Source organism: Oncorhynchus masou, chromosome 12 (assembly GCF_036934945.1).
Source record: "Oncorhynchus masou masou isolate Uvic2021 chromosome 12, UVic_Omas_1.1, whole genome shotgun sequence".
In the NCBI taxonomy this organism is placed as follows: domain Eukaryota; kingdom Metazoa; phylum Chordata; class Actinopteri; order Salmoniformes; family Salmonidae; genus Oncorhynchus; species Oncorhynchus masou.
In genome coordinates, this window is record NC_088223.1 from 70,174,600 (window position 1) to 70,191,029 (window position 16,430).

General features: G+C 40.1%; 1 protein-coding gene across 2 annotated transcripts in view; it reads left to right on the forward strand.

The window, feature by feature from the left end:
• The first annotated feature begins 5,477 nt into the window (after positions 1 to 5,477).
• LOC135550744 (homeobox protein cut-like 1) overlaps positions 5,478 to 16,430 on the forward strand; it is a 212,314-nt gene continuing 201,361 nt past the window's right edge. For both annotated transcript variants that reach the window (XM_064981831.1, XM_064981827.1), the window contains exon 1: positions 5,478 to 5,664. In XM_064981831.1, the coding sequence (XP_064837903.1) occupies positions 5,602 to 5,664 (63 nt within the window). In that variant the 5' untranslated portion in view covers positions 5,478 to 5,601. The remainder of the gene's footprint in view (positions 5,665 to 16,430) is intronic.

Consider the following 16,430-nt stretch of genomic DNA (forward strand, 5'->3'; position numbering starts at 1 on the left):
CAAATATTTCACTTAAAATTCACTATATCACAATTCCAGTGGGTCACAAGTTTACATACACTAAGTTGACAGTGCCTTTCAACAACTTGGAAAATTCCAGAAAATTATGTCATGGATTTAAAAGCTTCTGATAGGCAAATTTACATAATTTGAGACAATTGGAGGTGTACCTGTGGATGTATTTTAATACCTACATTCAAACTCAGTGGCTCTTTGCTTGACATCATCGGGAAATCAAAAAGAATCAGCCAAGACCTCAGGAAAAAAATTGGAGAAATGTCTGGTCTGATGAAACAAAAATAGAACTGTTTGGCAACAATGACTATTGTTATGTTTGGAGGGAAAAGGGGGAGGCTTGCAAGCCGAAGAACACCATCCCAACTGTGAAGCACGGGGGTGGCAGCATCATGTTGTGGGGGTGCTTTGCTGCAGAAGGGACTGATGCACTTCACACACATAATGAGGAAGGACAATTATCTGGATATATTGAAGCAACATCTCAAGGCATCAGTCAAGAAGTTAAAGGTTGGTTGCAAATGGGTCTTCCAAATGGACAATGACCCCAAGCATACTTCCAAAGTTATTGCAAAATGGCTTAAGGACAACAAAATCAAGGTATTGGAGTGGTCATCACAAATCCCTGACCTCAATCCTATAGAAAATCTGTGGTCAGAACTGAAAAAGCATGTGCAAGCAAGGAGGCCTACAAACCTGACTCAGTTACACCAGCTCCTTCAGGAGGAATGGGACAGAATTCACCCAACTTATTGGAGGAAGCTTGTGGAAGGCTACCCGAAACGTTTGACCCAAGTTGAACAATTTAAAGGCAATGCTACCAAATACTAACTGAGTGTATGTAAACTTCTGACCCACTGGGAATGTGGTGAAAGAAATAAAAGCTGTGGTGAAATAAATAAAATCACTCTCTACTATTATTCTGACATTTCACATTCAGAAAATAAAGTGGTGATCCTAACTGACCCTAAGACAGGGAATTTTCACTTGGTTTAAATTTCAGGAATTGTGAAAAACGGAGTTTAAATGTATTTGGCTGAGGTGTATGTAAACTTCCGACTTCAACTGTATATATTATTCATGATTATGATTAGGTCATTGTGTGTTCATGTCATGTGTCTGTCTATATGTCAACCAACCTGTCTGTACTGTACGTATAGTGCATTTGGAAAGTACTCAGACCCCTTTCCTTTCCCACATTTTGTTACAATGGTGTCTTATTCTAAAACGGATAAACATATAGGCATAGATATAGCCATCAATCTACGCACAATATCCCATAATGACAAAGTGAAAACGGGTTTTTAGAAATGTTTGCTAATTTATTAAAAATAGAACATGTGAATACCTTCTTTACATAAGTATTCAGACCCTTTACTATGAGATTTGAAATTGAACTCAGGTGCATCCTGTATCCACTGATATTTTTGTTATGTTTCTAAAACTTGGAGTCCACCTGTGGTAAATTCAATTGATTGGACATGATTTGGAAAGTTACACCTCTGTCTATATAAGGTCTCACAGATGACAGTGCATGTCCGAGAAAGAACCAAGCCATGAGGTTTGAAGGAATATTCCGTAGAGCTCCGATACAGGATTGTGTCGAGGCACAGATTTGTGGAAGGGTACCAAACAATTTATGCAGCATTGAAGTTCCCCAATAACACAGTGGCCTCCATCATTCTTAAATGGAAGAAGTTTGGAACCACCAAGACTCTTCCTAGAGTTGGCCGCCAGGCCAAACTGAGCAATCGGGGGAGAAGTGCCTTGGTCAGGGAGGTGACCAAGAACCCGATGGTCACTCTGACAGAGCACCAGAGTTCCTCGGTGGAGATGGGAGAACCTTTAATAATGACAACCATTTCTGCAGCACTCCACCAAACAGACCTTTATGGTAGAGTGGCCAGACGGAAACCACTCCTCAGTAAAAGGAACATGTCAGCCCGATTGGAGTTTGCCAAAAGGCACCTAAAGTACTCTCACATCATGAGAAACAATATTCTCTGGTCTGATGAAACCAAGATTGAACTCTTTGGCCTGAATGCCAAGCGTCACGTCTGGAGGAAACCTGGCACCATCCCTACGGTGAAGCATGGTGGTGGCAGCATCACGCTGTGGGGATATTTTTCAGTGGCAGGGACTGGGAGACTAGTCAGGATGGAGGGAAAGATGAACAGAGCAAAGTACAGAGAGATCCTTGATGAAAATCTGCTTCAGAGAGCTCAGGACCTCAGACTGTGGGCGAAGGTTCACCTTCCAACAGGACAACAACCTTAAGCACACAGCCAAGACAACACAGGAGTGGCTTCGGGACAAGTCTCTGAATGTCCTTACGTGGCCCAGCCAGGACCTGAAATTGAACCCGATCGAAACAACTCTGAAGACACCTGAAAATAGCAGTGTAGCAACGCTCCCCATCCAACCTGATAAAGCTTGAGAGGATATGCAGAGAAGAATGGAAGAAACTCACAAAATACAAGTGTGCCAAGCTTGTAGCTTCATACCCCAAAAGACATGAGGTTGTTATCACTGCCAAAGGTGCTTCAACAAAGTACTGAGTAAAGGATCTGAATACTTGTGTAAATGTGATATTTCAGTTTTTATATTTATAAATTACCAAACATTTCTAAAAAACTGTTTTTGCTTTGTCATTATGGGGTATTGTGTGTAGATTGATGAGCGGAAAAAAAAGATTTACTCCATTTTAGAATAAGGCTGTAACGAAACAAAATGTGGAAAAAGTCAAGAGGTCTAAATACTTTCCGAAGGCACTTTATGAGTGTCTGTGTGCCTTTGTATGTTCTCCTATACTCTAATAATTTAATTGAAAATGTTCTAGACCACTACCTGTGCCTGGGAGGGTTCTAGTGGAGGAAAGTGCACGACTAAACAGACACAGAGATAATACTGACAGGGTGTCTCTCTCTCTCTCTCTCTCTCTCTCTCTCTCTCTCTCTCTCTCTCTCTCTCTCTCTCTCTCTCTCTCTCTCTCTCTCTCTCTCTCTCTCTCTCTCACGGTAATGATACCCTTGGCTGCAATGGAAAAGGGCATGCTGGCCTGTCTTTCAGGTTTGATTTTTAATCATTGGGCACCCCACCCAGCCCAAGCATTAACTGAGAGAAAATGTATGTGGGTGAATGAGGGAAAAGTCACTCATAAACGGAAAGTGCATCCATGAATAAGTTGACGGGGGTTTTAGGAGGGATTGTAGGAGGTTTGTACTCACTATGAATAAATGGCAGCCCGTTCCTATGGTTGACTTAGTATTTAGTAGTGTTCTAAATGTATTGAATTTGAAATGAGGTAGTCTAAGATAACTTGTTTCAGTACATCAGTTTATTGGCTGTATAAATTGGTAGCCTCTATATGTTCTCAAGCAGGCCATTTTGTGGTTTAATAGAATTCACAGATGTTTCACCTAAAAGCATTAATTTACTCTTTGCTTCTTAGAATGATTCATTAGATAATGTAATGTCTGTTTGGGGGTGTGATTCTAAAATCCGTACGTTTAGGAGAACAGACTAGTTTGGTGTGCTAGGTCTTATGGGGGATCTTAAATACATGTACGGTTACATGTATCAAATGACAGGGTTGAACAAGTATGCATTTCCTTCTCCTCAAGTGGGCTTGCATGCGGTGCCATGGGATTTTGATAAATGCTAAATGTGTCTGGTGTTTCTCTTTACTTTTCAACAAGTTATTTTGCCACTAATGAGCCAAAGAACTTTAAGAGCCAGGAATTTTCAACGGGAGCAATTGTGACTGGGTGAAACGGCCTCTGATTCTATGGTAACTTAGAAAGGCTATACTGTTTTCTTCAAATGCAATAGAATGGAACATTTTCAGATTGTCATGGAAATAAACATTCTTGTACAATGATATACAAATAGTCTGGAAAAATGGTTGCTTCTAAGACAGCTAAATGTATAATTTTGTACTGTGCAGGGTTCAACAAAAGTGCAAATTTAAGTTGAACTTCATATTATATAAATATATGTATATTATATAAATAACCTTTATCAGCATAACAAATTTTTTTGATATATAGATATATATATAAAAAGATAACACTACATTCAGGCCTGCTGTATTAAGGCAAATAAATAATGATGTCAATAGTATGTGTGCAGAAGTGAACAATACTTGGCTTTATAATCACTGTGATTACATGATTCCTTTTTTATTGGGAACTTTAAAATTAATTAATTAAAACTGACATCAAGCAATATTCAACTTCTTAAATGTGTTAAAAGTTTGCATGAGTTATTTGACCTTAATATATACATTTTCTCTATTATAAACAAAAACAAATACACCAAAGTTGTGATTAAATTCTTCAAGTTTACTTTAGGCTACTTTAGATCTGTAAAATCTGAGAAAAGGTGTTGGTGAATAGTTTTTAAAGTCAAAAGAAGGAAACTTTACAATCAAAAATAGCATAATGTATATAGCACAACATTGAAACCTATAGATTCAAGCAGGTTGCTCGTATTCCTATTTCAGACCTAGAGGGGCACTGTTGTCTCAAATTCAAGTTCAAATTCAAGCACACATTGCTGAGACGGCTGAAGTATTAATAAACATTAGTCCATGAACATATAGTAATGTTTTTTACAATGCAAACTATACATTGCAATTACTACATTTATTTAAAACATTTCAAGTAAAACATTCTGTGCAGGAATGAATTTACAATAAAATAGGTCTAACAGTGTTATTAAAAAAAACGTACAGAGTTTTATCATGATTAATTTGATTCCTTTCTAATATCAAAGTTAACAACCTCAATATAACGAGATCAAACCATAGAGACCGAAATAAAATGCAATTGATCAGACACTGTTTCCTTTTTGATCAACAAATATCCCCATTATAAAACTACAAATCAATTGATTGGTGGTGACTTGTTCAAGTAAGAACACTTCAATAAGGCGTTTGTTTATACGTTTAAATTTACAAAAGGCGTTTATACGATTTAATTTGTTTGTTTTCACTTGAAAGAGAACTGACGGTTCACAAAATAATTGTTTGACTTAAAAGATGGCTGCCACAAAGAACTAGTAACATGACTAGTGTAAAAACGAACTATTATAGAAAGATAATCTTAATCCACAATCATTAAATGCATTTGAGCATTGATGAATAGATTGCACAAAGAAATTACAGAAACAATAGCCTAAATGTAAAACATGAGTAACTACATTTGGCATGTATTTTCTAATGTATAGTAGGCAATATGAAATAGCAATATTGGCAATAACAGGTCGAAAAACGATAAAAACAGTCCAAAATGCACACTCGACAACAAATCTTACTGCATCGTTCACGATCTACGTGGACGATCCATCCCGTGTTTTAGCTGTTAAAGAAATTGCCAACTCCCATTCAATAATTCTATTCCGTGGCCCTATTCAATATTACAGGTTCCTGTTCAATAACTCCATTCCGCGCACATGTTCAATAAGCGATGGTCCTGTTCAATTGCTCCGCTCCGTGTTTTGCGCGCGCTCCCCCTCCTTTCTACTGAACTCCAGCCCCTCGCGCTCTCTCTATCAGCCTCTCACTCAGTCTCAATATGTCTCAAGATGGCGGCCAATGCGGGATCGATGTTTCAATATTGGAAGCGCTTAGATTTACAGCAGCTGCAGGTCAGCCTTTTTCCTTCAAGTTTCTCTGCTTTCCCGAAGCCTTATGTGTGGAAACCCGTTGTCGAGTTGTGGCTTCGCTCTTGAGCCCCTCTTTGCCGGTGTTTGTGGCCGCTTTTGGAGCTCTCTTCTCCCATTGATTAAAGCGGCTCTCTCGTTGATCGGAAATTGATCCTCTTTGTTCAATTCCCATCGATCAGACATCATGGCCGAGGGGAAGCGGTCACTATGGCAATTCGGGGACCGAAAGCGATTCAACACTCATGGAAGACTATTCTAGTGCAAAACTGGCAACTTAACACTTTTGGGAGGATGTATTTGATGTTCTTGATGCGATTTGTTTGAACAATTTTGTTAAAGAAAATAAGTGCGTTTGTTGTCTAGAGCTCTCGCGGGTGGCGCTGTGGTGCTGAAACGAGTTGGGTGCAGAAGAGTTAGGTGACTTATTTATGTTATCTTAAATGTTTTACACGGGGAAATATTGCTTTTGAAGAAGAAATATACGAAATGCTTTGACAATATGCTTTTCATAATAACTGTTTATAGTTATTATATTCGCGAAAAGCCTCTTGCGAAGTCTCTTGCCCAGTGTGACCTCTTTATTTAGGGAAGTGTTTTGTAGACTACTAGCTATTTTAATAATAGGAAAACAGTTAGCCAATGTCTAGTTTCCGCATAGTTTGTCGTGGTAGTGTTCATCTGTTGAAAGTTAAGTGTTATAGATAGGAAGTCCAGTGAACTTGTGATTTCTACTCTTTATGCGTAGCCATAGGCTATCCTGTAGACATGGATTTGCTTACCCAAATTCAAATGTGCGTGTTTTTAATCTGAAATAGTTTAGCCTACCATTGAGGTAATAACCAAGTTGTATGCTTTATTTCGTTTGAATTGTGCGCTCAATAGATTTTAAACGAGTGCACGAGCCACTTTTGCTTTCATGATTTGCTATGTTTATCTGTTTTTACAGTTGAAAGTTAAATATCGACATAGGCTGCAGTTTAAATTAAGCACGTAGACTACACACACTTTATACATCGCTTCTTTAAATTTATTTCAACAGGTTCAAGTTATCTAAGACTGAATTTGAATTGATTCTTGAATAATCGACAGTAGCAACTTGAGAGTGGTTTTTGCATATTGGGCAAATGTAATTGGTTTAGTGTTTGAAATAGCCTAATCTCTAAATATGTTATTCCAAATGAAAATTGCTTGGTGGGTGCGAATGACAATCAATAGTCTCATGGAATTGAGATGTTATTGGACGAATCATAATGAATGTGATTCGATAACGTTTGCAAATATATTCGTTTTCATGAAGGATACTCGATGTGTATGTCACATTTAAACAAACCCCTACTACCAATCACACCATACGTATTTATGTAGGTAGTATAGATAAACATTTGAAATCAATAGCCTATTGGGTTACTTTTTTTCTTTCTTTTTTTCTGATTTCTAAATGTCAATGAACCAAGTAGCTTACTAAAAGCAAATTCAACTCAAAGTTCTTGGATTTGTCGTCTTTGCATGGATTTTACATACGAAAGTATTGTTTTTCAAATGAATAGGGGTCGTAATATCGATATAGGTGGCCCCTAGGCTACTATCAAAGGAATGCGCTTGAAATGTACACGTCACTCTGAGTCTCACAGGTTTTGCATATCATGTCAGGAGGGGGAATGGGACAATGCCTGTATTTTTCAAGGGACAATATTTCCATCCCAAGATTAATTCAATTATAAAAAATGTGCCGGAAATGTTATTCTTATTCATCCCTATGCCGTTTATTCTCGACCATTGTTTTCCTTGCCACCGAGTGTCCGCCATAGCCAAGCTCTGCTGCGGCCAGGGAACAGGTTGATCTCACAATCAATCACAGGAATGTGTTTTCTCAGCTATTGTGCCCGGTGCGACATTTGCCATCGCCTTTTGAAATAATTGTATTTGTTTGAAAAGACAATAAGGGTGTATTTGACTGCTATGCTCCTATACTGTTCTTTCCCCATCGGAATTTGTTCTCGCTGTTTTGGATTCAACTGATTCATGGCTTTTTGGGAGGAATATTTTCACGTAGCCTAAGCTATTGTGCCTTTCTCGCAAAAAAATATTTTTCTGTCAGATTTAAAACAAAGAAATGTAGAACATGTTGACGCTTATGACTGATTTATGATTCTCACGCGAGGTGCGCTTTTGGCGCCCAGAATATAATGCCTGATATTGTACCCACAGTAACCCCTCTGATAATTGATAGAAGCACATTGTGCTCTTTGCCTTATTAATCCATAGGCTGCAGTGTTATTGTGTATGTCTTTATTTAAACGGTTAAAGCGTTGTGCATTCCATTTTGTCTAACAATAGTCAACATTGATTACATTTAATTTAGTCATTGTTAATCATATGACTTTGCCTCCACTGTTATCTAAATATAATGCAATTTTGTAATAGGCCTACTTTACTTGAATTTCTTGGAAGATCATAACCTGGATAAATTTAATTCTGGAACTAAATATATTCTCAAGTTCAGCTATAATGACGTGTCTAATGTTTATAGCTTAAGTAATACATATTTTGGCACAGATACCCTGCATTATTTAGGCTATTTTGTTATACTCTCTCACACAGAATGTTTTGGGGGGGGGGGGTATTTTGTATTAGTTTAGAAAGAGTGAACCATTAATCTAGTCAGAAACATTAACTGCTATTATCAATCATTCTAAACAAAAGGCTTAGTCATCTGGTTGCTTCCCCCGCCCCCACACACACACTGAGTGTAAATTGAGTCTTGAAAGCCATACATAGTTCTCACAAAGTATGCATAAATAAAGGTTGTGTTAAGAGCCCTGCAATAATCATGGTAAGACCCATCTGATGATATTAGTCATGACAGCTGAAGAGGAACTAGGCAAAGTCCTGTCTGGAGGATCAGACCAGACAGCAGGGAGGACACTGAAGATTCCACCTCCATTATTGATGACTACATATTTACTTTGCTGCGGTACTGCTACCGGTGAGTCTTTCTGACAGGATATGCTCAGGCGCTGCAATATGGCCTTTTCATCACAAGCCGACACAGACTCTTTTAATTGGACTCACAGAATAAAGAGTCACTAGTGATACATATTACAAGTGATAAACCAGTACATTGTTTCTGTTTTCTGGCCTTTTCATATTGCTGCATTCCACATTGGAAAGACATTAAGCTTCAAGAAAAACCTTAAATGGCTGGGCAGAAATAGGATTTCTGTATTGGGGCCACTATCCCAAACAAGGGAACTACTGCTTTCCACTAAGGGATTACCTGGGAAGTGCATCAGATAATGTGAATCCAAGATGTTGTGGTAAACCCAATGGGGATTTTCTTTTTTTACCAACAGACATTCTAAAGTGGCTTATTTCCAACTGAAACTATAGGCCTATGTCTGAAGCTTGTCAGAGTGTTGCAGGCTTTGAATGGGTTACAAGGATATGAATGTTTTTTGACAAGCTGTTCAGGTACTTTCATGCAATCCGGTCGGAAAGACTACCTACTGCACTTTTTTTTGTGCTCAATGCTTAACTCAGCACAGGTGGAACCAATGCATTGACAAATGCTTCTCCCACTTCACTATCATTATACCCCCTGTTTCATGTCCTGGATATTTTGTCATTAATCAAATAAACAGGGAAACTAGGATATAGGATGCTCACTACAGATAGTGCATGTGCAAAGATCAGAGTTGGGGGCTAAGGATTTGAATGAAATTACCACACACACAAACTACCCCCACAAGTCTCTCAGATAAAAATATCATGTAAAATAATGTTTTATTGCCACAAACACCAGATATCTGTGAAATGTGTTTTTTTTTAAACCAGGTTAGCCATAGTAGTACAGTGCCCCTGGAGCAAGTTGGGTTTAATTGTCTTGCTCGAGGGCACATTGACAGATTTTTCACCTTGTTAGCTTGGTTATTCAAACCACCAGCGACCTTTAGGTTACTGGCCCAACTGCTACGCTATCTGCTACAATGTGGTGACTTTCAATATTTCCCTGCTCATCTCAGACAGACAGCCCACAGGAGCTTGCATCTCTGCTGTCGGCCCTTTGATGAAGCTCGGAATAAAAGGGTTTCTTGTCAGGGCATTTTTTGAGACATGTTCTCTACACTGCTTACAGTAGGCAGCTCAGTGTGAAACTTTGAAATGGCACCATTACGGGGCTGCCTTTGTAGTTGAAAGGGCGCCCACAGTTTTATATTCAGGCCCTCGCTCTCCTGATTTTAAGTTTGATTTGGCTGTTTACATTCCGTGTGGCCCAAAAGCTGCCTCTGTCCCACCATGTGCCAATCACATTTCTCATGTGAGCCCTCAGACAGGGCCACTTCAGAAGGCCTGCTCTCCTCGGTGGCTGATTGTCAGTCTGATCTTCATAAGCCACTTTGTTCATAACCCTCCCCATGTATTGACACATGGTAATATTATGATTTTTTTCATGGCTTTTATCTGCCAAATGTCGCAGATCTGTTTTTGATCTAGTGCTTTATAAAAATTATCCATCTGAGACACGAGGCGTAAAATCTGTAAATATAGCGTGTTAGTTTATTTTTCCACAACGTTGTTTTCAACTTAAATTTCTGCTATAATATGAACATTTTATGTTATTATTTTCCCAGAATTAATACATTTTTCAAACTATTTAGGCAGACTGTAAGGTCTTTATGTTGAATGAGCTGTATTATGTACACTGACTATAAAAAACATTTAGAACACCTGCTATTTCCATGACTTACTGACTAGGTGAAAGCTATGATCCCTTATTGATGTCACTTGTTAAATTCACTACAATCAGTGTAGATGAAGGGGAGGACACAGGTTAAAGAAGGATTTTTAAGCCTTGGGACATGGATTGTGTATTCAGAGTGTGCCATTCAGAGGGTGAATGTGCAAGACAATATATTGAAGTGCCTTTGAATGGAGTAGGGTATTAGGTGCCAGGCACCGGTTTGTGTCAAGAACTGCAATGCTGCTGGGTTTTTCACGCTCAACAGTTTCCCATGTGTATCAAGAAGGGTCCACTACCCAAAGGACATCCAGCCAACTTGACACAACTGTGGGAAGCATTGGAGTCAATATGGGCCAGCATCCCTGTGGAATGCTTTTGACACCTTGTAGAATCCATGCCCAGATGAATTGAGGCTGTTCTGTGGGGAAAAGGGGTGCAACTCAATATTAGGAATGTGTTCCTAATGTTTTGCACACTCAGTGTATATTTATATTCCAGACTCTGACATTGCTCATTCTGAAATGTCTTGATTTCATTAATTTTATTTTGAGAAATTTGTGTGTATTGTTTGGTATTACGGCACTGTTGGAGCTAGAAAAATAAGCATTTTGCTGCACCTGTGATAACATCTGCAAAATGTGAGTACGCGACCAATACAATTGGCAGCAAACTGATTGGTCAGCTGTTAAAGCTAGCAAAGCATTAGGTGTTCCTAATGTTTGGTATACTCAGTATATTGGTAAATTGGGCCTACATTTAAATTATATGGAGAGCATGGTTGGAGTGTCTGGTTTACATTTGCAGTTGCTAGCAAAGTGTTTGTTTCTGTACAGAGATGTTTGCTTGAGAGAATAAGCTTATCTGGTACAGTACTCTTGCACTTAGACCAGCCTCTGAGCTTAATTTTCTTAGACGTCCATTACCAAATAGGTTCTCAGTCAATTCAAAGGGTCCCTTGGCGGAGGGCGGCACCTCAGCATACCACCTGTGTTGATTCCGCATACTTGTAAGGTGTCCAAATGCAGGTAAAATGCTGTTCTCAGAGGCATTCGGGCCTGTGTGTGGTCCTGCGTTTTACACGTCAACATATGGAGATCAGTGAAGGAAGCAACGTCGCCCATGACCGCGCCATGGAGATTTGAGCTCCCCTGCTCCCTTAACTTGTGCTGGCCTGCCGTTGGCTGTAAGCATATCAGTTTGATATTTATGATGTGGCAGACACAGGCTGGGCTTTGGCTCACCTGTGTTATTTTTAACCCTCTGTTGTCACAGACTTGCCACAGATATGGGTGTGTCTTTTCGAGTTATGCTTCACGATAAGAATTTGATGGAAGGATTATTTTCACTGAGCTCTTCAACAGACCAGACTATTGACCTACGTATTCATTTAAAGATCAAATTTTATTTGTCACATGCTTCGTAAACAACAGGTGTAGACTAACAGCTCATGGCTGGGTTTATCTTTGTAATCTGTGATAGTTTACAAGCCCTGCTACATCCGATGAGCTTCAGAGCCGGCGTAGTGGGATTCGATCTTAGTCCTGTATTGACGCATTGCCTGTTTGATGGCTGGTCGGAGGTCGTAGCGGGATTTTTTATAAGCGTCCGTATTAGTGTGCCGCTCCTTGAAAGCAGCAGTTCTAGCCTTTAACTCCTTGCAAATATTGCCTGTAATCCATGGCTTCTGGTTGGGATATGTACGTATGGTCACTGTGGGGACGATGTCATCGAAGCACTTATTAATTAATTTGTTACTGATGTGGTAAAGTCCTCAATGCCACCTGATGAATCCCAGGATGTATTCCAGTCTGTGTTTGCGAAACCGTCCTGTAGTCTAGTGTCCGCTTCATCGGACCGCTTTTTTATTGACTGTGTCACTGTGTCACTGGTACTTCCTCTGAGTTTTGCATGTAATCGCCCTCCATTTGGTCAGATGTGCCAAATGGAGGGCGAGGGAGAAAAGTCATATTAGAGATTGCGCACCAGCTGTTGTTAAGAAAGAGATACACACCTACACCCTTGAGCTTACCCGAGGCTGCCAATCAATAGAAAAAAAACGGTAGATGTACATTGAGTGTACAAAACATTAAGGACACCTTAATAATATTGAGTTTGTCATGGTATGGACTCTACAAGGTGTCGAAAGTGTTCCACAGGGATGCTGGCCAATGTTGACTGCAATGCTTCCCACAGATGTGTGAAGTTGGCTGGATGTCCTTTGGGTGGTGGACAGTTGTTGATACACACGGAAAACTGTTGAGCGTGAAAAAAAAGCGGCAGTGTTGCAGTTCTACCATACCACGTTCAAAGGCACTTACATCTATTGTCTTGCCCATTCACCCTCTGAATGGCACACATACACAATCCATGTCTCAATTGTCTCAAATCTTAAAAATCCTTCTTTAACCTGTCTCCTCCCCTTAATCTACTCTGATTTTGAGGTGAGTTTAACAAGTGACATCAATAAGGGATAAGGGATCATAGCTTTCACCTGGTCAGTCTGTTATGGAAAGAGTATGTGTTCATAATGTTCTCTACACTCAGTGTAAAATGTCCATGCCGTTGTTCAGCCATGACTCCGAGAAACATAGGCTATTACAATTCTTCAGGCCCTGTTGAAAGGATAGTCTCGAACAGAACTCGTCACGTTTGTTCTCCAGTGATTGTACGTTCGTCAATAGAACGGAGGGTAGAGACGGTTTATTTACTCGCCGACGTAGTTTCGTCAGGGTGCCAGCACGTCAGCCTCTCTTACACTCTTCTGAGTTGGGGATTAAGGCCTGGTCTGGGGTGAGCAGTATGTCCTGTGCCACAGACTCGTTGAAGTAGAAATCTTAATCCAAATTGAGGTTAGTGATTGATCGCTGTTCTGATGTCCAGAAGTTATTTTCAGTCATAGCAAACAATGGCAGAAACATTATGTAAAACAAATTGTTAAGATCTGCGGAAAACCCCCCACAAATAGCAGAATTGATCAGGATCCTGTAAAACGACAGCTATCCATTGCAGTGCTATTACATACAAAAAGGTGCATCTATGTTCTCTAGTCTCTCAGATCAAATGTTTGTACAGCAGGATTTTAGATACACAGGCACCTGAGTATGAATCATCCATGCTAAAACAGACAAGTTCCTGACTAGTTCTGCCACATGTCAGTGAAAAAGCTGGAGCCTGCACTCAGGACTAAATTTAGAAAACTCCTTAATACAGAAATTAAAGGAGAACTGTGCCTCAGTGCTCTGATCTCCCCCATCGATTCCCCAGTCAGATCCACGCCACTTCAAACTCCAACATGCTTGTAAACAAGACACAAAACAAGAGAGACATTTGCATGTCCCCCTTCCAAATTTAGCCCAAGCGTCTTTGCCTTTTTCCCTGGGAGTTCGTAATTGAAATGGAAAGCTTGATATTCATGCGCTTTCACATAGCATTTGGGACCCGCAGTATTTTGTGGACCACATTCTTTGAGGCAACAATCTTCAGTCCCTATCACTCTGTGATAGTGTGAGCTGTGCAGAATGCTGGAACCCCTTGTCTCACTGCACAGTTAAATGCTGTAAGATGTACACAGCGTAACATCTGTCCACTATCTTTTTTATCCCTCTGTGTGAAATAAGACGAGTCAGACAGACCTGTAAAAGCTCAGAAGGAATCCATCGTCTGTGGTAATTTTTATGATGCAGAGAATTAAACATTTTTTTGGAAGAAATTTGCACTGCAACTGGATTAACAAATCAATTGAAATGTACTTGCCTGGCCATAGTTTTTGTTCTGTAGCGAGCTGTGCTCGGCAATCAGTGGTTTATCTCCACTGTCAGACAAATAGGTCCAGACAGAGTAATCACAAGGGGCTCTTTCCTGACTAGAGATGCAATGTGAGCAATCAAGAAACTCTTCAGACTAACTTTTATTAACTGAATAATCTCAGTTCTCAGTTAGGAGTGTGTCTCTTAAATTGGGATGCTACACTACTCAATGAATTAATGTTCTATTCCAAAGTGTTTAAAAATATGTTGATTACAGTACGGTGTTCTTTAATGGTGGAAGGGGCTCAGATGCAAATGGCTAGATGAGCTCTGTGGCTCTGGGAATGAGGAGAGGGGTCAGGCCCAGAGCCAGTTCATACTATCCTCTACATTACCTCACTATGTTTGCCCCATCCCTCGCTCCACTGTATCTCTCTCTCTCTCTGGGAGCTGGGGTTTCATGGGGGCCCCCTTTGCCTCACACAGTTTTATAGAAACCCTGACGCCAAATACATAATTTGCCTGGAATGTGCTGTCCATTTCAGCCGGGAAGGGTGGGTGGGTTAGATGGAGAGATCCAGGGAATTGGCCCCTCCTCACTCGCTTCCCTCTGCCCACTGGCTCTAACGTAAAGGCTACGCTGCAGAGCATGCCCATGCACTGTGACTGCATCCTGCCTCCATTCACTATTCAGTCTAACTTTTTCATTTACTATGGACTTTTTTTGACACTTTTTTTTCAGCTTCACAAACTATTGTCTGGCAGCCACAGTCTCTCTTTTACTGTTTGAGAACTCTGGCAGAAAAAATAGATCAATACTGAGAGTAAGTGGAGGAACATTATCACGGGATGTAGTGGAGCTTGAATAAAGCATTTTAAGCTGCTTGTTGACATGTGTATCCATTATGAGCCTCGCATACAGGCACATCACGGAAGAGACACTTGTGTGTAAAGGCTTGAAGACAAACTCATACTACTTGCCCCATTTGATCATTTTTATCTAGTCTACTCAGCGGAATTTCAGATTGTGGATAGTGTTTGTTTCATTGTGTTCACCCTGAATGTGAGTGTGTACTCCAGGGGCTGAGCTATGATGTCTGTGCGATGCTACAGCGAACAGACTTCTATCACCAAGGCCATGTTGTCCCCATTTAACGCAGGTACATTGAGGCCTAGACTATACAAGAATGACGTGAGTCCGCAACTGCTTTGACAACCTCTTGTATTATATTACACCATGAAAGAGATGTTTCTATCTCCAGGGTTAAACATATTCCACAGTAAAACTTCTGAGGAGATGTTAATATCGACCTTTTGACGGGTCTTTTTGTTTCCAGTTTAGACGGCTTTGAAGCGACAGCACTTCAAGACCAGGATATGATGTAAGTCCCTTTGTGATCTGTTCCCATATTAGCATTTTTTGCTACGATCTGATCCACTGAATTCACACGCAGAGAGAAAGTAAAAAGGACTACTGAGACTTTGGCTCGCTCACACTCTGGTCAAGATTGTAAATGTAAGGCAATGTAAAATGGCTCGTAAGAGAGTCTGAAAAGCATCAGTGCCTAAATTTGAAACAGTGAAAACAGGGGGGGGGGGGGGTCGTCGCTGCGAAAGGAAGCGGAAAAAAAGTGGAGCAGCAATTTATCTGCTTCTGTGCAGAAACATCTGGAAACAGTTTGGAGAAAATGAGGGAATCTGAAGTACTTGGGAATTAAGAACTATGGGAAAGAAATCGTCCCCCCTTGTTTTCCAGAGCGAGATAGGACAGGAGGTTGCAATCTGGCTTTGCAGGTCGTTGATGATAAAACGGGTAGCCTACTTCAATGTGAGATATTATTCCTCTTTGAAAACATGGTCATTTTCAGACCTGTGTCGTTTTGTCGGACACAATTGCACGTCTATCATATTTTTACTCTGAAATAAGCAACTTAAAGATAAATAGACAACTGTGTAAATTACTGTAGGCTTATTTGTGCCATTTCCATTTCTGTTCTCACTATATAACATGGTGACCTATTTATTTACTCAGGGATTTGTTGCAGTCATTCTACAACCATTCTTATTGTACTTAGGCAAACTGTAACTGTTGCTATAATGTAAACATTTATTTGCTCACAGGAAACTTGCTGGTTGAACAGACATGGTTTTATTGCCATTATGGTCAACTGTACAGCATCCATACCTGCTCCTTGGCCATGTTGTAACACGTCACTTCCTGCTGAACGTGGAACAAGGAAGAGCTCAGTTTTGTTGTTTTG